The sequence below is a fragment of the Notechis scutatus genome, chromosome 1 (assembly GCF_049901735.1).
Source record: "Notechis scutatus isolate UNSWTSFEM ecotype Mainland chromosome 1, rNotScu1.2, whole genome shotgun sequence".
Classification (NCBI taxonomy): domain Eukaryota; kingdom Metazoa; phylum Chordata; class Lepidosauria; order Squamata; family Elapidae; genus Notechis; species Notechis scutatus.
This window is the reverse complement of record NC_142009.1, coordinates 76,405,053-76,428,205: the sequence shown is the minus strand read 5'-3', so window position 1 is coordinate 76,428,205 and position 23,153 is coordinate 76,405,053. Positions and strand designations below refer to the sequence as shown.

Genomic DNA, 23,153 nt, shown 5'->3' with positions numbered 1-23,153 from the left:
CAGCCTCTCCCCATGACATGTAGGGTTCTTGGCAACCTGTTCATATTTATGACTGGTTGCCAAGTGCCCTACAGTAATGTGATCACCATTTGCAATCTCCGGAGCCTTCTTCCCCAGAAAATCAATGGGAAAGCTAGCAGGGAAGGTTGCAGATAGAGCATTAGATTTGAGCTCCATTCCCCTAGCATACCGTATCAGCATTTCTGCCCTTCCAGACAGGACAATCTAGTGAACACCAGTGTTCTGAGCCTCTCAGAACAATGGCATTTGCTAGCATTATTATCAGATTTGAGATTTGTTCTTCCAGCATGTTGAAGGATTTCTCTGGAAGGGAAATATCTTGACCTGCTGGAAGAATGGACTTCAAATCAGATAAAAATGCTAACAAATGCAATCATTCTCATGATTGTTCTCCTGGTGGGCGAGAATACAAGTTTGCTTTCAGGTAGATATGAAACACTATTTGGCAATAAATGTTATTCTCAAGGCTACAAGTGTCTGTCACTAGATAACTCCAATTTGGACTACAGTCATTCTCTAGAGACTGAGTTGAAGGCTATTTTAAAATCAATAAATACCACCCTGGGAGAAATACGTGTGTCTCAGTTAGATGCCAAGCACAATGAAGATACAGAGAAAGAGAGGACTAAAGGAATCCTTTTATTTTATAAGGGATACATACTAAATTATCTGGAAATAACTTTTTTTAAGGGAACAATTCTCCTACTTGTTGTAGGGCAGGGGTGAACAGTCTGAGGTGTGTATAAGACACTGAAACCCTTGGCTGCATTCCACAGAGAACATGAAAGAAAACATTATCAAACTGTAGATTTTAACTGTAGCCCAAAGATAGATAAATAAGATTAAATGCAAATTTGGAGAGGAATTATATTAATGATCTTTTTTTTCAGTGTAAATCAAAACTTAAATCTAATTTAGTTTTTGTTCAGATTCATTCACTATTTCATGGACCCAGCCAATTCAAAGGCTCAGTGCAGCCTTCACAGTGCAATATTTCTGCTCAGTTTTCCATATATAAAATGGGCATTGTTGGAATGTAAAGTGTTTATTGTAGTAAAATGAATACTTATTTATGTCTTAAAGAAAACTAAATCTTGGGTGAGTTTCTATTGTAACAACTTATTTTTATTTTTAGGTCAGGAAAAGATACTGCCCCCTGTATTCTTATGATCAATGATATTTTGTCTCAACTGCAGCCCTATTTGACTATGAATGTTACACTATTAGGTGATCCTGTAAACAATCTGCTAACTGAAAAGTAAGTTTTATAAGATATTCCAGGCCTTTTTTCAAATATGAGAACACATTTTATTCTATTAATGCTTTATCATCCTTTGGAGCAGGGGTTTTCAAACTTGACAGCTTTAAGACTTGTGGTCTTCAACTCCCAGAATTCCTCCTCCAGTCATGTTAGCTCAGGAATTCTGGGAACTGAAATCCACGAGTCTTAAACTTGCCAATTTCGAAGACCCTTGCTTTGGAGTTTTGTTTATGTTAAAAATCATAATACAACATTCAGATATTTACTGGATCATATCCAAGCAAATTTTTAGTTTTGCATAATACATCATTCCAACCATTTTGGTTTTAAATCATGATGCAAACCTTAGCATTACATTGTGGAAATTGAGTCAGTTCTGGCTTATTCAATAAACCATGGATAAATTAATATGATATATGAATGCAGCCATTATGTTGTTTAGCATGCATATATTATAAAGTGCCTGGAGGTGTCTGGAGATTCTCAGTCATCCAGGTCATGGTTATCTCAAAAGTGCTTTTTCAAGAGGCAACTGGACTTTCCGTTTTTTTTCCTTTGAAGACATTTCACTTCTCATCCAAGAAGCTTCTTCAGCTCTGTGCCTGAAGTTGGCTTGTCTCTATTACCTGTAATTGAATTACCTGCAGTTTGGATTTGAATGACATTAGAAGCTGCATTTAACAAAAATGGAAATATACTTCCAAATTCCTTATAGTTACACTAGAGATGTCCTGAAAAATATTTATTTAATATGGAAGTACCCATAACTTTGTGTACATTCATAGAAAACAGCTGATATTTGCCATAAGTAATAACTAATTTTAGTGCAACCTTTTGTTCTGTTCAGGTTGTTGATTGAACTTTGTAGCAAGCACATTCATACCCTTTTCTCTCCACGAACTATCCTGGAAACCATTGTGGTGCTTCGCCAGATAAGCACTCATTGCCATCATGTGTCGCGTCAAGTCATTTCAGTTTGTGAAACCAGATATGAACAGTGGATAAACAAGTCACTAAGATCGCGCCAACGACTTAACTTTCTGCGCATGAGAAGAAGGTGGGAAGTAGCTTTACTTTAAAGAGAAGGAGAATTTTAATGGAAGGTGGTTTTAAAATAAACTAAGAAAGGAATTTCTGTACTGTACAGAAGTACAAATTTATAATACTGATCTGATCCTTTAGTTGTCATGAGAGGTTCTTGTTGAATTGAGTCAAATTTAGCAGTATGTTAATGTAAGTAGAATATCAGGGTAGAGCTAGGGAAATCTGGGTTCCCTCAGCTGTGATGCTGACTAGTCTTCAGCTGGTAAACAAATTTTAATCTGATTTTCTTAGGAGTAGTGCCTTAAATTCTTAGGAGGAAAAATGGGGTATAGATTTAATAAATGGTGAAGTTTGTGGTAATTTGGAACAGAATGTGAGCTTAATAAGAGAAGCTAATTAAAATATTTAAAAAAATAAGGGAGTATTCCAGCCAATTGCTATTCATTTTGCTTCTCCCTCTTTTTATACTATATGTTTTCCAGATGCCCTTCTTCACTTTATTATTTTGGGTCCATGTAATATTATTTTAGTGTATGTTTTTAGATGTATATTTAATTACTTGTTTTTTTCCTTCCAGTATCAAACTTCTGTCTCCGGTTTTTCAACTAGTTTTAATCTTGATTACACTGGAGCTAGCGAACATTCATATGATTTGCAGAAAAAATACTTTTGAATATCAACAGTACTTAAAGTGAGTATATTTTTTTACAGAATGTTCTAGCATTAGATTTTTTTTTTCATCTATAATCATCTAACTGATAATTCCCAGTAATTTACAATTATTTGCATTCTTATATCATTATATTTGAAAAGAATTCTGTCTCTAAAGATGCACATTAAGGATATCATTGCATTTGAAATATATTTCTTCATTTGTTGTTCTTGCTGCTGCTTTTTTTTAAAAAAAAAAATACATTCTGCTTGGACTGAATTGGATTTAGAACCATGGTATATATAAAACATGGTATTTTCAAAGTTATAAAATGGTACAGATTTAGTGCTGCCACCGTTTTTTATGTAGTATTTGAACTTGGCACTCATTATTTCAAACTGCAGTCCTACACATATTTTAATCAGCAGGGGAAGATACAGTGAGAAACTGCAAACTGACTATTTGAAAGGGAGGTGGGCAAGTTGCTAGCTGATCGCATTTTCCATTTGCAGACTAAGAAGGCAGTGGTAGTTCTTTTAGCTAAACTTAAGTGGACGTCAGCTCCCAGCATGCTTAACATTGACCATATTGAATGGGGAATTCTGGGAGTTGAAGTCTACATATATACAAAGGTTGCCCCATTTGAGAAACATCCAATATTTGTTCCTTTTTGGGATTGGATGACAGAAAGAAGAGGGAGCGTTCATCTATGGAACTGCAGACTTAGACTAGACAGCAGGGGAGTAGGGCAGACTGATAATGCTATGTAGGAATTTATTCCTGCCAACCAGATATGCCATCTGTTACGTGTAGGCTACTGAATTAGGGTGCCTGGGACAATGTAAAAATATAGCTAATGTACTATGTACCCCCTAACCCAATATTTTGCCTACTTGAAGTAATAGAGTTGATCTAAGACATGTTGGTGGAGCATCATAGGTTTTTTGTCCCACAGGATTTCATTATTCATGTAAAGTTTTCTCAGTTAGGGGTAACTAAGGATTTCACATTCTGTATAGTGATCAAGGTCCTATTATAATTAATCATCTGGTCTCATGTTTGCAGATTGCTTATTTTTCTGATCTGTGGTGTTCCATAGGATTCTGTCTTATGCAACCATGTAGTTCAACACCTACATGTAGCTTCTATGGGAAGTTTGGGGCCATTACTTTGCTAATAATACCAAGGAAAAAGTATTGTCTTGAGTAGCTCCCAAGCTGTGGAGTTGCACTGGACTTCTCTTTTTCACTGTTTATAAAATCTACTTAGATGTATTTCCTTTGTAGTGTATTTAACTATTAACTAATGTACAGTAATTTAATTTGTTTTTAGCTTAAATTGTCTTTTAATGTACAGTAATTTAATTTGTTTTTAGCTTTAATTGTGTTTTAATTTTGTAAGTACTCATTTGAATAGAAAGCTGGTCCAAATACATAAAATGAAATGATGGTTCATTTATAATGAATCGAGGTAACTTCTAACTTAATATCCAGCATAATTGTATTGTGTGTGTCTATTACTCTATCAGCAAAAGCAAAAATGAGTTAAAAGCTTGCCAGATTTATTATGGCATAAATGATTTATGATGGTAGGGCATTTTCAAATGATTTACAAATAACTTAGTTTTTGAAATAATTTTAATCAAATGTATTGACATAATTTCATTTTGTTTTTCCTCCTAGGTTCCTCAAACTGATTTTACAGTATATTGAGAACTTGGTGACTTACACAAGTCCAGAAAAAAATAAATGGGATGAAACCATAGTGCTTACACACAAATCATTGCTAAAAATCAGAACCTTTCTAGGAAGGGAACTGATGCTTGTACAGTTAGCTGAAACCAAGAATACCGTTAGTCCTCATCAGAATTCTATAGGCTTAACTTAAAGAGGCATTTCTCCTTTCTCCCCAATTTATTGCAGATCAACATTTGCAAAAACTATGTGCATATGTTCTCCAATGCAGCGGTGTGTGGATGCCAGTATGAAAGAATTTTCTTTGCAAAAACATAAAATTTGTAGAAAAGCCACTTTTTTCTGTAGGATGTGGGTGGATGTTTGTAATGGTCAATGGATTAATGGGTGGATTGATGGATAAATGAATAGGTTTGACCACATTAGTAAAATCAATATTGTTGCTGCTGTAAATACAATTTTATTTTTACTAAAGTATATTAGATATATTACCATAAATATGTTTTAGTAATATACAAATATATATATATATTATATATTTACAAATGTGATTTGTAAATTATTTTTTTTTAAAAAATTCTCTGATTTGTAGTTTGAAAATGTTATTGCCTGTTTCTCAGAACTCATTCTGAATTCAGATTAATATTTAATTATCATTGTGATAATTTGACTAGTCAGAATTGTACTAGGCGTATGCATAGTGCATAGTACATCTCACAATTCTTTTACACCAGTCTTTGGAATTCTTTTTCTGACTGGTGCCTCTTGCACAGCGTTCTTGTATGACTGCATCGCTTAGCGATGGAAATTCTGGTCTCAATTGCCCTTGTAAGTTGAGGACTGCATTAAAAACAAAAATGTCTATGGTAATATGTCAGTTAACTTCTTACCAGAAAACTAAACACAAGGTGGCAGTGTAGGACAACATATACTCCCTTTTTTACAACCTGAAGAACAACAATCAAACAGAAAATAAAAGCACAAGAGTACAAAGTTAGAAACCACATTACCTCCATTTTACCCAGGAAAAAGTATAGCTTTCTAAATAAGGGAATATCAAAAGCGCAGGACTAAACATTCTCCTGTCAAATGCATTCTTCCTGGTCTTAAATATGCTGGGAATCCATCATTCGAATAATGCGCTCTTTCTCTGCCAAAACAAAATCATTGTACTATATAGAAAGTTAGACTCCGCTTACATGGCCTTTTCCAAGTTGATGATCCTTTCATCTAATTATTGTGGAACTATATCTACTTTATATAAGTGTACTCATAAGGATATTATAATGTAGATTTCTCACCTGCTTGAAAGCCACTAACATATAACTGAAACTAAAGATGAACTCATCAAATATAGTAGTAGTCGTCAACAGTTCTGTGACCCTTCAAAGTTCTGGTGGTACTTACGATGATCCTCAAAGTTCTGGCCATTGCAACATCTCCATAGTCACATGATTGCAATTCAGATGCTTGGCAACTGGCTCACACTTACAAAGTTGCAGCATCTTGCATAGTGATGGCCATCTGCAACCTTCCCTGCCAGCTTCCCATAGGCAAAATCCATAGGAAAGCTGACAGGGACGATTGCAAGTCACCCCCATCACACTTTCTCCCGAGGAACTGTGCTTTAGGATATGATATCCCAGGACTCCCATACTTCATAGCACTCGCCCACAATCTCCAGCATGTGTGCACTTGCAGCACCCCCTTGCTTGCCCACACTCTGTAGATGCATCCTCCTGCAGCAGTCTCCTGGCCTCCATGCTCCTTGCTTGAGGCTCCCATTTCATCCTGCTTCATGACCTGCGTGGTCCTGGGGTTAATACAGCTGCCATGATTGCCAATATTAAGCAATATGGTTACGTGACATTACACTCCATGACTGTATCACTTAGCAATAGAAGTTCCATTCCCGGTTGCTATCATAACCCAAGGACTATCTATATGAGATTGAAAGATAGTATCAGGTTGTTTTTATCAGACCTGATCACTACAGCTATGACCAACCCATCAAATAGTTATTTAATTGGAACCAGTGTTATTAGAATACTTCTATTTTAACCCTTTTCTCCTTTGCCGTGGGGAGGATTTAAAATAGGACATCACATTTTTAAATGTATGGGTGTTCTTGACAGGACTGCAAGTAAATGAGGGAGAACATTTGATATCCTTGGAGAAGCTGGATCATACTATAGCATTGGGTAATGTTGGGTGTGCCCACAACAAATGGCATGAAGGTGCTACAGAACAGGTAAAGAAATACCGTAGATTTGATTGTGGGTCTTTTTTTAAAAAAATGAATTATTTATTTTTATTTATTTATTTTGTCAAGCGATCATAAGATAACAGGTACAAGTATAAACATAGTTATGAATACATGAAATGGATACATATAAGAAAAATAAAAGAGAAACAATAGGACAGGGACGGTAGGCACGTTAGTGTGCTTATGCACGCCCCTTATATGATAAACATTGCTCTGGGGAGGCACCAAAGGAACAATTACAGATACAATAGCCATTAAATTGATGGCATGTCTAGCATCCCTAGAGTTTTATGCTATAAAAATAGGGTATCTTTCAAGTGATGAATAATGGCTTGTGGGTTGGCGAATAAATATTGCCAGTGTGTAGATGTGCAGAATTGCTTTTCTAGACCTAGGATTTCATGAAGAGCCTTCTACATTTGAAATTAATTTCCATTCAACCTAATAGTCATTTTTGGATAAAAGGATTCCTAGTTTAGGAGAATTCAAACACCAATCTGTATTTTTATCCGATGATTTGGCTCATTTGGCCTCCATTTTTATAGCTTTGTTAGGTGAATGGGAGATCAATCCCAAAATAATTCTTTAAAAGACTATTTCTCAATCAGAATTCATCCCCATTCTGCCTTCCAAGAACTCTTTCATTTTTGGTATCTGAGATGGGTAGCTGGATAATAGATGATTACACTAAAAAAATCAATATACTGTTTTGTACTTTTTAAAAAATTTGGAGCTGAGACAGGTCTAAACCTCACACTGAATGGTACAGAGACAATACCTGATTTTATTATTTCCTTCAATGCACTTAACAAAGCATCTGTTAACAACTGGCTGCCTGTATCTAGGAACTATGCATTGCAGAGGTTTTTCTGGTACCTTTTCCCAATCTGGGTTCTCTCAGAGAATTTTATCTCTTGATTTATCATCATTTTTATCATGCTGGTAGAATCTGATGTGAACTGATGTTCAAAAATTTGGCTAATGTATCATCTCAATATATATTGTACAGCAGAAATAAAATGGATATATTAAAAGAAAGAGCTGCAACTTTAGTGAGATTCACACTCCACCATTCTGTTGTTTCAATACTCATTTTCTTCCTTCTCCCATAAATATGTTGCTAACTGGTATAAACGGCCATCAGAGAAGTTTATCAATTTCCCTATTTAATCTTTATGTGGAAAAGTTTGCTTCTTTGCACCCCATCCCTAGTAGCATGCACCCTGTCCTATGCTGACATAATGCCATATATCCCAATTTCTTCATTGGAATGTTTAAACAAGGAACAACAATATACTTTCTAATGCCATAGCTTCAGTGTTACAAAGGCCAGCAGGTGTGTTTGCTTGGAAAGATAACCTGTTTCCACATCTGCTGATAAGACTAAATAATCTAATTCTTGTGATTTAGTTAATATTTCCCTCTTCAGCCTGCTGTGTACACAGAGGCATACTGGATAAACTGTCTACAACAGTAGGACACTGCATGGCACTGTTTTGTATGATATTATCATCCTCTCACCTGGTGCCTTTAATTAAACATCTCTTTAATCATTGCACAAAAATTAACAAGTTTTGGCTCCCATTTGTTTTAGTCCTATCTTTAAGACAAGTCATAACCAAGTCATAAAGTCATATAACGAAAAATAACTATGGTGACCCTGAAAACACATGCTCTCGTACTCTTCTATTTTTAAAATCCGTTGAAAGTATAATGTGCAGCTTTTGAATGGATCAAACATACACATCTGGCAAGAGAAAAAAATGTAGGATCAAAAGAGTTCCAGAGAAGACTAAAAACATTTCAACTGAGGTATTTCTGGTCATATCAAGGACTACTGAGTTGAAGAACAAGCACCCCAGAAATCCTCACAAAAGTCCTAGATACAAACTTAGATTTTTTTTTCTGTCTTTCTTTCATATATCTCACCTCAACCTTTATAACCTCTCTGCAACCAACATTAGTGGCTTCTCTGTTTGGATCATCTCTTTATTGACTCCTTAGTCACTTTTATGGCAACACACAATTTCTTATTTTACCTTGCTTTACTCTTAAGTTTCGAGTATTGTTTTCTTGTGATCTGTTTTTCCAAAGCCACCTATTCGAGGAATTGGTTTACTTTTTAAAAAAAAATGTTTAAAAAGCAATCTAAAAGGCTAGCACGAAGGAAGAATCACAAACTGAAACATAATATATAATTTAAATTATTGATCCATCCAAAGGCTGAGCATCAGTTAGACCAGTGTTTCTCAAACTCAGCAACTTTAAGAGGTATTCAATTCCTAGGAATCCTCAGCCAGAATAGGCTAATTCAATAAAACCAATAAAATGTTGAAATGAGGAGGGGGAGAAAAAGGAAAAGTGTCAAAACTAATGCAGACATAAGGAACTCTATAAAACCAACAACCAAAAAAGTTCCTTCCATGTAGATCGGGGTGTCAAACTCACGGTGTCACGGTGGTGTCACATGATGTATCACTAAACCATGCATGGGCGTGGCCAGTGCGTGACACATCTAGCCGGGACTTTGAGATCCCTGATGTAGATGCTACTCTGAGTATAAAGAGTGGAGGAATGTAAAAAAAAAAAAGCTCATTAGCTCATTAGTTTCAGTATTCCAGGTGTGGTCTCACTAGGGATTCATAAAGCAGTACTAATATATAGAATAGAATCAAAATCACGTGAAGTATTAGTACCACTTTATAAAGCCCTAGTACAGTGGTCGCCAACCAGTGGGCCGGGGACCACTGGTGGTCTGCGAGAAAATGTTGGTGGTCTGCAGAGAAATGTCACCCCAAAGCACCCCCCAAAGCAATTAATGCAGGCTGCATGGGAACACAAGGCTGCACTGCTCAAATGGCCTGCAGGAACACAAGGCTTGCATAGCTTGCATTGTGAACAACATGAGGTAGTGAGAGGAGGGGGGAAAGGGCAGAGAGGGGGACTTGCTCCACTCGCTCCATGCACCTTGCCTGGCTACCGGGCTGCTTCTTTCCACTTCTTTCTTCTGCTTTTGGCTGCATGCAAGGAAAACAGCAAAGTCTTTCTTTCTCTCCCCCAAACTCCACCAGAAATGAGTCTTTAGGACCCTGCAAGGCATCCTGCTCCAAGAGGATGCACCAGCGCGACAAGTCTCACAAAGACTCATTTCTGGCAGAGTTTGGGGGAGAGAAAGAAAGACTTCTGCTGTTTCTGCTGCTTTCCTTGCATGAAGTCAAAAGTCCCCCCCCCCCCGAAGAACAGAGATGGAGACAGTATCCTGCCATCCCAAATAAAGAATGATCGATTGGTAGGAAAACGGGGTGGGGAATTTTCCTGCAGACTTTTTGGGGGATTTTCCCAGGGTCTCTGGTCCGCGGGATTTAAAATTATGAGTTTGGTGGTCCCTGAGGTCCAAAAGGTTGGCAACCCATGCCCTAGTAAGACCACATCTGGAATACTGCAATTTTGGTCACCACACTACAAAAAAGATGTTGAGACTTTGGAAAAGGTTCAGAGAAGAGCAACTAAGATTATCAAAGACCGGAAGACTAAAACATATGAACAACAATTGCAGGACTTGGGTTTGGCTAATCTAAGAAAAGAAGAATTAGGAGTGACATGATAGCAGTATTCCAATATTTGAAGGGCTGCCACAAAGAAGAGAAGGTTAAATTACTCTAGCACCAGAGGGCAGGACAAGCAACCATAGTTGGAAACTAATCAAAGAGAGAAGCATTAAGGAGAAACTTCCTAACAGTGAGGGCATTTAACCTGTGGAACAGCTTGCCTCCAGAAATCATGGGTGCTTCATCACTGGAGGTTTTTAAAAAGAGACTGGACAGCCATTTGTCTGAAATGGTATAGGGTCTCCTGCTTGGGCAGGGCTGGACTACAAGGCCCTCAAGATCCCTCCCACCTCTATTTTATTCTATTTTCTTACAGTCTGAGCAGAATCACATGAGACCCAGGAGATGTAAGTAACTTTGGGTTACCAGTCCAGTTCGAGAAACAGTAGCATTATATACAATACCTGATCTTTTAAAGCCAACTATAATTTAACCTGAGAATGTATATTAAGGCAATCAAGGTCAATTTCAACTGGAGGAATTGTTGTGGTTGGTATACCAGCCAGAACCGGTCCTTGTGCTATACCAGTTTTTCTTCCATACAATCCCTTCAAAGTTTATTTATGGTTCCTGCTCTTTTCTATACTTGTCATGTGCCAGTCTTCAACTCTGTAAGTCTTGGATTTATTTTCCTTCTGTTTATTTTGTCATTTTTGTGTTTGTTAGATAATGCAGTAGTCCTCATGAAGGAGAACGGGAAGCCATTCATTTCTGATTATCCATTTTCATCCATTCTAGTGAAGACATATTTTACCATCTGTTGGCAGAAAGGCAAAATAGCTAGGAATCCCACACATAAATACTTTTTAAAAAAAAAATGCAAGCATTATACCTAGGGCATCGTGATTACTTTTTATATTTTTGTAAACACAGCCCACATTTTCAAAAATCTCAACATTTAGATGTTTTTTAGAATTACTACACTAATATAAGTGTTGATGAGGAACATACCTTATTTAAACCTACATGTAGTAAACCATTTATGGGGGTGAGTGAACCAGTTTCAAATCTACTGTACATCATCATCCATTAGTAAGTACAAGGGAAAATGCAGATAGTACTCAACTTCAGTTGGGACCAGGATTTCCACTGCTAAACAAGGCAGTTGTTAAGTAATTCATGCCCTTTTTTATAATTTATTTTGCCTTTGTTGTTAAGTAAATCACTGCAGTTGTTAAGGGTAAATCACACAGTTGTTAAATGAATCTGGCTTCCCCTATTGGCTTCGCTTCTGTTTTATATGCCAGTTACCAAGCGTCTGAATTTTTATCCCTTGATTGTGAGGATATTGTGATGGTCGTAAGTGCAAGGACCAGTTATAGGGCACGTTATTCAGTGTGATAACTTGAAAAGATCACTAAACGAATGGCTGTAAATCAAGGACTATCTGTAACTGTAACAGCCTCCTTTCCTTTAGCTTACGATAATGATGCAAGGATGATAATATTAAAGGCTTTTATTTATGCACATACCCAAATTTCCTTGAAGTCCTGGAAATCAGCCTGTCAGGGGAATTTCTCTCCTTCCCAAATAATAAATGTTGCAGGAATGTGAACTGCATTTCTAATGTGTTAATCTCTGAGGAGATTTCTCTCCTAAGTATACTGTAAATGAAAGCTTGTTATGAATGTAAATATTAATTATACATTGAGAACCAGGAACTGTTTTTACTCAGAGCTCGTTAGCTTGCTAATTATCATAATTATCATACAAGAGAGAGAGGAAGAAAGCAAAAGCAAGAGACTGTGATTAGCGTTGGTAATTTGCCTTGGCTTTTCTCTATGGTGACCATTTTCGTTTGAGGAAAATTAATTCTGTAGCATCATCGCTAGCTAGACTCTTTATGTCCTCCCCCTACACAACACGCACACACAAACACACACACACACATCTGTGTTCCAACCAAATGTAAGATTAATGCGGGCTTGGCATCTTTCCCATCGCTCAATATCTTGCCCTGTTTTGAATCTGAAGGGCAAAGAAAAGCTGTTTCTCTCTCGCCCTCAAAACCAACGAAAAATCAATGTTGGCTCCTGCCAGTTCATTGCCATTTTCACAGGTAGCATAATGTACAGTGCTCACCTGGTTATTGCAGACCTCTCCTCTCCTGGACAAACTACCCAGACTGGGGTATTCAAGCATCTTTCCCTTAGCTTTCTTATTCATTCCAGGGACACTATTTTTCCATGATTAAAGCTCTTGATAGTCATGTTAGGGGAAAAATACTTACCTCACTATATATATATATTCCTAAGTTTTCACGGGTACTTACATGTATGGTATTCAGCTTTGTTCGGGTATTTTCCCGCGTCATTATAATTGTGCTTTTAAAGTTGTAGCAACGTTGCGGCAGAATCTCATCTGCCATCATCAGGCTTCTGTATTGTGTTCGTCTGTGAGTCAGACTTTCACAGCCGTTTCAGTTTTAAATTTGGGGCTAGCCTACTGCTCTGCCAGAATGGTTTTTTCTTCATCCTGATTGGTTGGGAGTCTTGGTCTGTGTTTATTGGTCTTGGAGTTTGCTGTGTTCTGCTTGATTGGTGTTTCTAATATCTTCTGTCTGTTTTGTGGCTTTTTGTGTGTGTGTGTGTGTCTTGAATGGCTGGACTGTGTTGGACTGGTGAGGAAGTGTGTTCCGGCTTTTTTACTGCATTTTTGTGTTCATCCAGGCGGGTACTTATTCTTCTATTGTTCTGTCCAATGTATGTGGCAGGGCATGATGCACAGGGGACTTCCTGTATGCCTTGGTTTTCCAGGTCAATTTTATCTTTGGGGTTTCTAAGGAAGGCTGCTATTTCTCTGTCTCTTTTGAAGACAGTCTTGATGTGATGCCTGCGTAGTATCTTACTGATTTTGTCTGTAGTACCTCTTATGTATTATATATATATATATATATATATATATATATATATATATATATATATATATATATATATATATATGTATGTATGTATGTATGTATGTATGTATGTATGTATGTATGTATGTAGGTAGGTAGGTCGGTCGGTCTAGGTGTGTTTGGGTCTTTTCCCATGTAAGATTAAGAGTATCTTGGCGACGTTTCAGCAAGGTCCCACTCGCCATCCTCAGGCTTTGTGCCAGTGCAAGCAGTGTGTGATCGAAGCTGCCGTCTCTCCATAAATACTGGTGGTGGGGGCTGGTGTGCTGGGCTGGTTGGCTGCACTGCTGCCTCTTGATTGGTTGATGGAGTCGATGTTGGTATAATGGGCTTTGTGATGGCCTTGTGAGTTTTGTTGTGGAGATATCCTGGATCTTGTGCTGTAATCTCCTGGGGCGTTTGTTTTGTAGTGATCTTTTTTCCATTAGCCTCTCCTGTTTTAACGGCTTGGGTAATGGGTTCTGTGATGGGCTTGCGAGTTCTTTTGTTGTGGTATCCTGGGTCCTGCATTGTAATCTCCTGGGTCGTTTGTGTTTTGATCTCTTTTCCATTAGCCTCCCGTGTTTTAACGACTTGGGTAATGGGTTGTGTGATGACCTTGTGAGATTTATTACTGTGGTATCCTTGGTCTTGTGCTGTGATATCCTGGGTCATTTGCTGTGTTGCAACTTCTCAAGTTCTTGTGGTGTAATTTCCTGAGTTTTCTGATGTGATGTCATGAGCGGGTGACTGTGATGTAGCATTCTGGGTTTTAGTCTGGCTTCGAGTTTGGGGTCTGGGTCTGTGTTCTTGGCGTTTTAAAGTTGTAGCAACGTTTCGGCAGAATCTCATCTGCCATCATCAGGCTTCTGTATTGTGTTCGTCTATACACACACACACACACACACACACACACACACACACACACACATTATATTCAGTAGTGGTATTCAATGTTTTTTACCACTGGTTCTATCGGCGTGGCGTGGCCTGGTGAGTGTGGTGTGGCTCAGTGGGCGTGGCAGGGGAAGGATACTGTAAAATCCCCATTTCCACCCCACTCCAAGGGAAGGATATACTACAAAATCTCCATTTCCACCCCATCCCACTAACCTGCTTTCCAGCTCCGTTCTCCTGTGCAGGGCAACGAAAGAAGACCCAGCCAATCAGCTGGGACTCGGGAAGCAGCGAATAGATGGGGGTGGAGCCAACTAGAGGTGGTATTTACCAGTTCTCCAAACTACTCAAAATTTCCTCTACCGGTTCTCCAGAACCTGTCAGAACTGGCTGAATACCACCTCTGATTATATTACATCACGGACTATTATATACTGTATACTGTATATATACATTACATCACAGACTATTAGTGGATGGAGATCAGTTTTGGAAGAGAACTAATGCAGTGCTTTTGCACCTCTTGCTAATCAGCATCTGGAGTCCATTTGAACTGCTAGTTGACTCCTAGCACTAGTTGAATGAGCCATTGCCTTACCCAAACAATTGTCTACCTTGTAGGAGCATGGATGGCGAGTTTGCACAGAATCCCATCATTGTGAGAAATAAGGAAGGTAACTCAGAATGCTTGCTGTCTGAGGTTGCCCTGGCAAGACAGTCCTAGAGAGAAGGGAGACGGTGGGTGGACTCCTTTTCTCTTGGCATCCCAGTGAGTTGCAAAGACAGCTTTTTAAAAGGGGCATTTGCTTTCCAAATGGAGATTGACTAACTGTTTTAGTTGTGTTCTGCAGGGGCAAGGAGACTGAATTTACATTTATGATTATTTCATATTTTTTATTGTTAATTACCTGGAATCAAATTACCTGGAGTAAACTGGAATCTTCTAATAAATAATAGTTAATATGTAGAAATAAGAACTAACTAAGGAGAAATTTCCTGACAGTGAGAACAATTAGTGGAATGGTTTACCTTCTGAAGTTGTGGGTGCTCCATTATTGGAAGTTTGTCTGGAATGGTGTAGACTGGGTCTCCTGCTTGAGCAAGGTTGGGCTAGAAGACCTCCACAGTCCCTTCCAACTCTGTTATTCTGTAATAAAGTAAGCATACACCCCAACTATATTAAGTGGTGGTGCCCATGCCATCACCAATACTACAAAACCTACCTCCATGATTTTTTGAGGTCTAAAACATTGGCCTGATTCATAACAGACAACACTAAGCTGTAATGTGGGTTGTTTATGGCTCCCAGATTGTGATTCAGATTGTTATGTGTGAAACAGACCTGTGATGACCCAGAGCGTAACAACAAAATCCAAAACGTAAATAAATGTCCTTTAATGCCTCCAACTTGGCCCTGCTGTTCAATAATTCTCAGTTGGAGATAAAACGTACTCAAAAATAGTCGTCAAAAGAAAGCAATACAGTCCAAACTTAATGGGCAGATAGAGGTGAAATAAAAAAAACCAAACAAACTACAGTGACGAAATTTCCACAACAGACCAGGATAAGTAATTACCAAATTCAAAGAGATAACAAGGCACAGTCTGTTGGAAGGACACCAACCAATATAACTTCAGCCCAAAATAAAACACACTTTGCAACGCTGTGTTTTAACCGTCTCTCTTATATACTAGTCTCCCCAGCTACAACCAATGAGGAAGATCATGGCTGCTTCCTCTCTTGTAAGCCAAATTGTTGCCTTCTCCGTTCCTTCCTGCATGTCCTAGGATGCAGAGGGGATGGACCTGGTTCTTCCTCTAACTGCCCAGCCAACCTCTGCCCTTCCCCAGCCTCCTCCACAACCTCCGGAGCCACACCTCCACTCCCTGTCGTCTGTTCCTCCTCTCCCTCAGAGTCCGACTCTACCAAGGGCATGACAAGACCACTATGGCTTGTGCAAAATTAGTTTTAAAATATGGCTTAATATTATTGTGCATAAGAGGCTAATATAGCCAGAACTGCTACATGATAATCTGCTGAAGACTACAAAATGTACTTTAAAAGGACTTTCCCACTTGTGGGAAATGAACATCTAAAAAATGTTATAATGGAGCTGCCACCCCCACCTTCATACTTTCCAGATACATTGGATTATAGGTTACCTTACTTTACAATGCCCATAGCCAGAGTGGATAGAAAGACTGGAAGGTGTAATCTGGTGCTTCTGGAGGGCAATACAATGTGGTGATTTGGGTGATAAAACAAGACAGATAATTGTACTGAGCGAAATATATACTTGTAAAAAATTGAATCATGTGGCAGTCTTCATTCTTCATGTGGCATTTATCTACGTACACAAGCCTTCTGTGTAGTGTAGATGAAACTTCTACATATCCTAATGTTTAGTGATAGCTAAAGATCTTAATAAAACTTTAGTCTTAGAAAACATGCTTCCTTGTGGCCTGAAGAGATAGGAAAGATAAAGAGAAGCCCCCCCCCCCCTCAAAAAAATCCCCAACAAACAAGCAACCCCAGATTAGATGTTTTATCATAGGTTCTCTGGTGGCTTTCCTTTAGAAATGGGACAGTGGCAAGCAGCAAACATGACATCTGGAAGATACACCACCCTCAAAACTGAAGTGGCTTTGTTATAATTTAATTGTGTTTGATAATTAACCAGGGTGTAATTAGATATAATCACCCTGACAACAATGTGCACCTATTTCAACAGACAAGTAGAAGGCTTGTCATCCACCTGGACCTGATCAAAAGAGACTTGGAGCAGCAAGCTGTTTATCAGGCACATGGCAAAAGGGATGGATCTGCCTTCTCTTTGAAAGCTTGGTAATTGATACAGCCCAGTATGGCAGAAAATAACTAATTCATGCCTTAAAAGGGGGACAGTATCAAAAACAACCTTAAGCTCAGCTTTCAGAAATTGGCCTTCCTGAATGTAACAGAAAGGCAATGCGCAAGAAAGAGAGAGTGCTTGTTTTAAAATGTTTCCATCAGAGATTGACCCAAGTACCTTTGGACTTCAGAGATCTAAGGGTTCCAGGCATACAGTATTCCCTTAAAAGCTCAACTTTAACCACTGAAAAGATCTCCACACCAAGGCATGTAGAGCGGAGGTGGTATTCAGCAGGTTCTAACCAGTTCTGGAAAACCGGTAGCAGAAATTTTGAGTAGTTCGGAGAACTGGCAAATACCACCTCTGACTGGCTCCGCCCCCATCTATTCTCTGCCTCCCGAATCCAAACTGATTGGCTGGGTCTTCTTTTGTTGCCCTGCACAGGAGAACGGAGCTGGAAAGCAGGTTAGTGGGGTGGGGAGGGAATACGGATTTTGCAGTAACCTTCCCCCAGGAGTGGGGAGGTAATGGAGATTTTACAGTATCCTTCCGCTGCCATGCCCACCAAGCCATGCCCACCAAGCCACACCCACCAAGCCAAGCCACGTCCACCAAACCACACCTACCAAGCCAAGCCAAGCCCACCAAGCCATAACCGGTAGTAAAAATATTTGAATCCCATCACTGATGTAGAGGGTTGCCTATACATACATCCTGCCTGTCCGTCTCTGCTCTACAGTTTGTATTATTCTGCAAAGCTTCATGAAGAACATTTCATGAACTCTAGATGATGCCTGGAGTGCAGCATGTAGGCAAGACCACCGATTGGGAAAAGATGTTCAAGTGCAACCACATTTGTCTTGTTCAGATGTCATCTGCCTATATTAGACTAGCAGTGGCTGAATAACTCCTCTCACGGTGCAGCCACATCACCTAACAAAGCTGCCAAGCGGAGTTTTTGTAAAAGTATGTAGGAATCACCTTGGGAGACAGGAGGAAGATGTAATAAAAGTAAAACTTGTGCTTCTGGGTACGCTTCTTGCCTGGTCTAACTTGCAAGATTAACAGTTTTGAAGCCTTATTTTAATACTTGTCCAGCACATCACTTGACAGCCAGAGGAAAACCAGTATCCAAAGTGGCAACAGGCTGCTACCCTTCAGGTCATACCCCAACATCTTACCATGTATCAGGGAACACCACAGCCAATGCATTCCCGCCAATGCATTTGCTTCTCTAGACAGGAACACTGAGATGTACCAGAAACCGGATTGCTTTGTTGATGGTTCTGGAGTCATTAGAACTTGTAAGCCCTCGTTTCTGTTTACTGTGCACACTGGATCGTTATCAGTACAGGGAGGTCCTTTGGGGAAGTCTATGCCTCAAATCAGTTGTTTTTCATGAGAGTGATGTGAATCCATTTTCCTCAGTAATACAAGCTCTGCTCTCCATCAAGAGCGTGTCTTCAAGCAACATTGCTACCTTCCTAGCAACATTCCACTAAAAGGAAAAATGGAAATAGGAGTAAACATTAGCCACGTTGTAAGCCTTTGTCCAAATCCAGAAAAATCAATGTTTGAGAAATACCACACGGATGGTCAAGAGATTAGAAATGAAGTATGGTTAATGTAGATGGAAGGAACAGGAAATACTTAGCTTTGAGAAGAACAGAGGGGGAGCAAAAGTTGAATGCAAGTCTATGTTGTATCCAGGCTCAACAGGACTAAGGCAGCTCTTCAAATTGAGTCCTCCTGAAATGTGCAAAGAAGACAATTACCAGATCTGAGCTCCAAAAATTGCTACAGCCATTGAGATGAGAACAAGAGATTTCTCTGTATCTGACTGCTACCATCTGGAATTTTATAGCCAGGAAACCTTATGTCTACCATAGCAGAATGTATTGTACGAAGCCGACTTCATGAATTTGCTTTGCCCTTCTTAAAAGCCATGCATATAAATTTTAAGTATAAGTGCTGTGATAATAAGCAGCTTTATGACCCTATTTTTCAAAAGGAAAAGTGGACCTTGGAAGTGTGAGTGCCTACCAATTTGCAAGGTGTAGGACTACCAGATCTGGTCTGCAAAAATCTGGATGACCACTAGATGGTAGCACATTCTAAAGGACTTGAACAAAATATAATTTCCATGCAGATTTATTTCAAAGATTGAGAGCAGGAGGAGGAGGAGGAGGAGGAGGAGAGAAGAGGAGGAGGAGGAGGAGGAGGAGGAGGAGGAGGAGGAGGAAGAAGAAGAAGAAGAAGAAGAAGAAGAAGAGGAGAAGAAGAAGAAGAAGAAGAAGAAGAAGAAGAAGAAGAAGAAGAAGAAGAAGAAGAAGAAGAAGAAGAAGAAGAGCGGCAGGAGGAGGAGGAGGAGGAGGAGGAGTGATCAGAGCTAGGTCATCGTGTGATAACAGGCTCCTGCCTCTTCCCACTTTTTCCCGCCTGCTATATCTCCTTTCCTGAGCAGGCACACATATGCCCAAAATGTGCTACACAAAGGCAATTGGTCCCAACTGCATTAAGAATATTTCTTTGGGATTTCTTTGGGACTTCTTTCTCCTCTCTTTCTTTTCCAGCATGTGACATGCACGGTGGGGGTGTATGTGTAAATACGGACAGATGGTGACACTCTGTTCCAGTTCAGGCAGATTAGTAAGAGAACTTAGTGTTCGTAGGACCAATTACCACTCTGTCCCCTAAGGGGAGAGCATATCAGGTGTTTACTGGGGGGTTAATAATAAATGAACTACCAAAAAAAAAAAAAAAAAAATCTCACTGAACACCATATTTGGTTTATTCATGTCAGCAGGTTGTAATTAGCTAATTAAATGACAGAATGGCCCCTATGGAGGGGAAAGGGGGAAAGCACAGTTTGTAGCACTCAAGGCAGCTCCTGAAATTCAGCAGGAAACATCTTGGAATATGTGGTCAGGAGAGCAGCGAACACCGATCATTTAATGGGATGCTTTTTCCTGTTAAGGATGCAGACAGAAAAGGGAGGAGATCTTCAACTACAAACTCAGAAACTGGCTAATTGAAAGATGTGGGGGGAATTGGACAGTATATGTTAAGGAAATAGCATCTGTGGACTAATAGCAACAAGAACAACTATGAAATAATAGTAAAACCAATAGCAACGGAGTGGTACCAATAGAAGAGAATATATGTAGCCCAGAGTTGAACTGTGGAGTCTTTGGTGCTCTATAAGCTTGGCTGTTTGCTTGCAGGCAGAGAGCAAACCCCACCCTCTTCTAGCATTGATGGTGTTACCTAGTTGGGTAATGAAACGTCTGCAAGGAAACAACCAAACTCAGAGAGAACAAAGGACTCCAACAAGATGATGTTTTTCAAAGATGATTAGAAGCCACAACCAAAGCTTTCCATGCATAATAATCACGTAGTTCAAAAAGACAAGTCGCAGAAATGTGCCCCATATATTTTCTTGTTTTTTTAAAAAAAAATACTTTTGAGTCACTAAAGCAACAGGAAAAAAGCATTAATGACAACCCAAGCATTTTTACATTTCCTTTTAGCTTATGAGGGAGAAGTCCTGAATGTGTAAACAATCATAATTCTTTCATGAACCTACCTGCTTCTTTAAAGAATTATGGTAGGAAAATTCTCCTTGTGGTAGAATAATAATTAATCCTAAAAGGTAGGAATCAGGAACTGGGATGCATGTTAACTTCATCACAGTTGGACTGCTGTGAGACAATTATCAGTCTTTCACCCTGTGCTCAATTCATCTACCTCTTCAGTAGAAATTCACATTTTTTACAAAATTTAAAATCCTTTGACATTGTGAGAAAAAAATGGGTGTCTGAGGAACCAATGAAGGAAAGAAAATCTTAGGCTGCAGATCTCTCTCAAGAAACTCAGGGAATTAAGGCTGTGAAAAAGAATTCTTCAGTGATCAATTCCATACTAGACTTGCCAAGAAAAAGCAAATCAATGTATTTTGCCATGTTTTTCTTGAAAAAAATAAGAAAGTGTCATTTACAGAACTCTCTGAACCCTGCTAGAGATATAATATGTTTTTCTTCCTGTTGCACAGAGACTTAAGTAATACTAGAGTACATTTTTTAAATAAGTTAAGTCAAATGTTGAAGAGAATCCCATAGGAACTAGATTCTCTACATAAATTATGCCATACTATATGTCAGCTTGGGTTTCAGAAGCTCATTCATAATGACACTGTTGTCTTTTTCAATTCCATGTAATTCTCTCTTGAGCTCAGTTAGGCTTGTTAAACAAATTCTATTTTCCATAAACCCTTGACAGTGAAATGTAAAAATAACTGTTTCTTGTCTTTAAAAAAAATGAAAATTTTGTTTTGATTTATTTTAAAGAGAGGACTTGTGATTGTTCACAAGAGGAACTTAGATCTTTCTTGCAAAGAAAGAGATTAAAGACAACCTGTGATCCAGTTTGTGCCCTGTTCATGGCATCATCCTCAACTTCCAGGGGTATCATAAAAGTAGGAACAATCTGTGCAAGAAAGGAAAAGAAATGTAGTGAGGGTCTTGTGGACTGTGTGTGTGTATGTTGTAAATCACTATATGTCCAACTAGATGGCACTGCCTTAGTGACTTTGGGTGATCTTAAAAAGCTAAGCAGGGCCAGATTTGATTAGTACTTGGGTGGGAGACCACAGGAAATCCTGTGGCCTTAAGCTAGCCTGGTAAATTGAAAAAATGCCCCAGGAGAAAGCAGTGCTAAACCACTAGCATGTTGTTGCCAAGAATGTTATATGAATGCATCCATGAAATCATCAAGAGTTGATCTTGACTCAAAAGAGAGGTTTTAAGGCACTACATACAGCAATTTATTCAGTTTCCATCCTTGGCTTTACAAGTGCTCCTATATTAACTGTTCCTAAAAAGGCTCTCTTAGTTAATTTGCAATTTAAGACTTGTAAATTAATTGCAAGTGAACAGGATTTCTACAAGGAAAGGTGGATTCAAATGGGAAAATATAACATGGTCAACTTTACCAAAGTACAACCAATACCTTCCATTCTTAATTACAGAAACTCACCTTATGTTGCCTCCATGCTGTGAACTTCTTCTCCCAACAAAACATTTCTTCTAGATTCTACTTAAATCCTTTGACACTTCCTCAGGCCAGGTCCCTGCATTCAAGATCAGATTCTATGGAGGCAGAAGCCAAAATATTATCTGATATAACTTTTCAGACTAAAGAAAGCCTAACCCTTCTACATCGGTGCTGAGGACTTTCAATGAAAAAGCTTGGGAAGAAGTCCATTGCAGTTCCTTCTTCTTGTGTGAGAAGCCATCATAGCCGTGACATTTTTTGAAGTACTTTTGTCACACGGCTTCCTTTATAACTTGCCTATGTTTTTTTGCCACTGGCCTAAATTTTGTTACCTCATTTTCTTTACTACTATCAAGACCTTCTCTTGCGGTAACCACAACTGCATAGGCTTTTTTCAATGTAAAGTAATTCTTCACAGTGCAATCCTCTTTGATTTTTAGGGGATTTACTCCCAGATAACCAAATATTGGGATTAATATTATATAGCAGGGGTCTCCAACCCCCAGTCCATGGACTGGCAGTGGATTATAGCATGCCAGCAACCAATCTGTGCAAACAAGCAAAGCCCCATCCATGGGATGCAGGCAGCATGCAAAACCATGCCTCCTCTGGTCTCCATAGAACTAGTCCCTGATGCCCAAAAAGTTTGGGGCACGCAAACATGTATACAATACATTACAACATGTTTTACAAAGCAGTATTCACTTTCTGAGAAGCATCAGCAGCATTTCTAATACTATTAGTTGCAAAAACTAATTTAGAATCTAATTTATTATTTATTCTCCATCAGCATCAAAGCACACATAATTTTCAAATTATCACCTTTGATAATTTGCTGTTGCATTATTAATCATATGTGTTATTATGGAACTCCTGTTGACTACTAACCATTTTTCATTGCTTTTCATCATTTCAGCTGGGGCTAGTTC

At 38.8% G+C, this 23,153-nt stretch overlaps 1 protein-coding gene across 3 annotated transcripts in view; it reads left to right on the top strand.

Moving 5' to 3' along the window:
* Window positions 1-7,976, top strand: part of ERMARD (ER membrane associated RNA degradation) — a 37,628-nt gene extending 29,652 nt beyond the window's left edge. For all 3 annotated transcript variants that reach the window (XM_026669494.2, XM_087968286.1, XM_026669493.2), the window contains 4 exons: window positions 1,157-1,279; window positions 2,130-2,339; window positions 2,904-3,017; window positions 4,661-7,976. In XM_026669494.2, the coding sequence (XP_026525279.2) occupies window positions 1,157-1,279; window positions 2,130-2,339; window positions 2,904-3,017; window positions 4,661-4,865 (652 nt within the window). In that variant the 3' untranslated portion in view covers window positions 4,866-7,976. The remainder of the gene's footprint in view (window positions 1-1,156; window positions 1,280-2,129; window positions 2,340-2,903; window positions 3,018-4,660) is intronic.
* The last annotated feature ends 15,177 nt before the right edge of the window (window positions 7,977-23,153 follow it).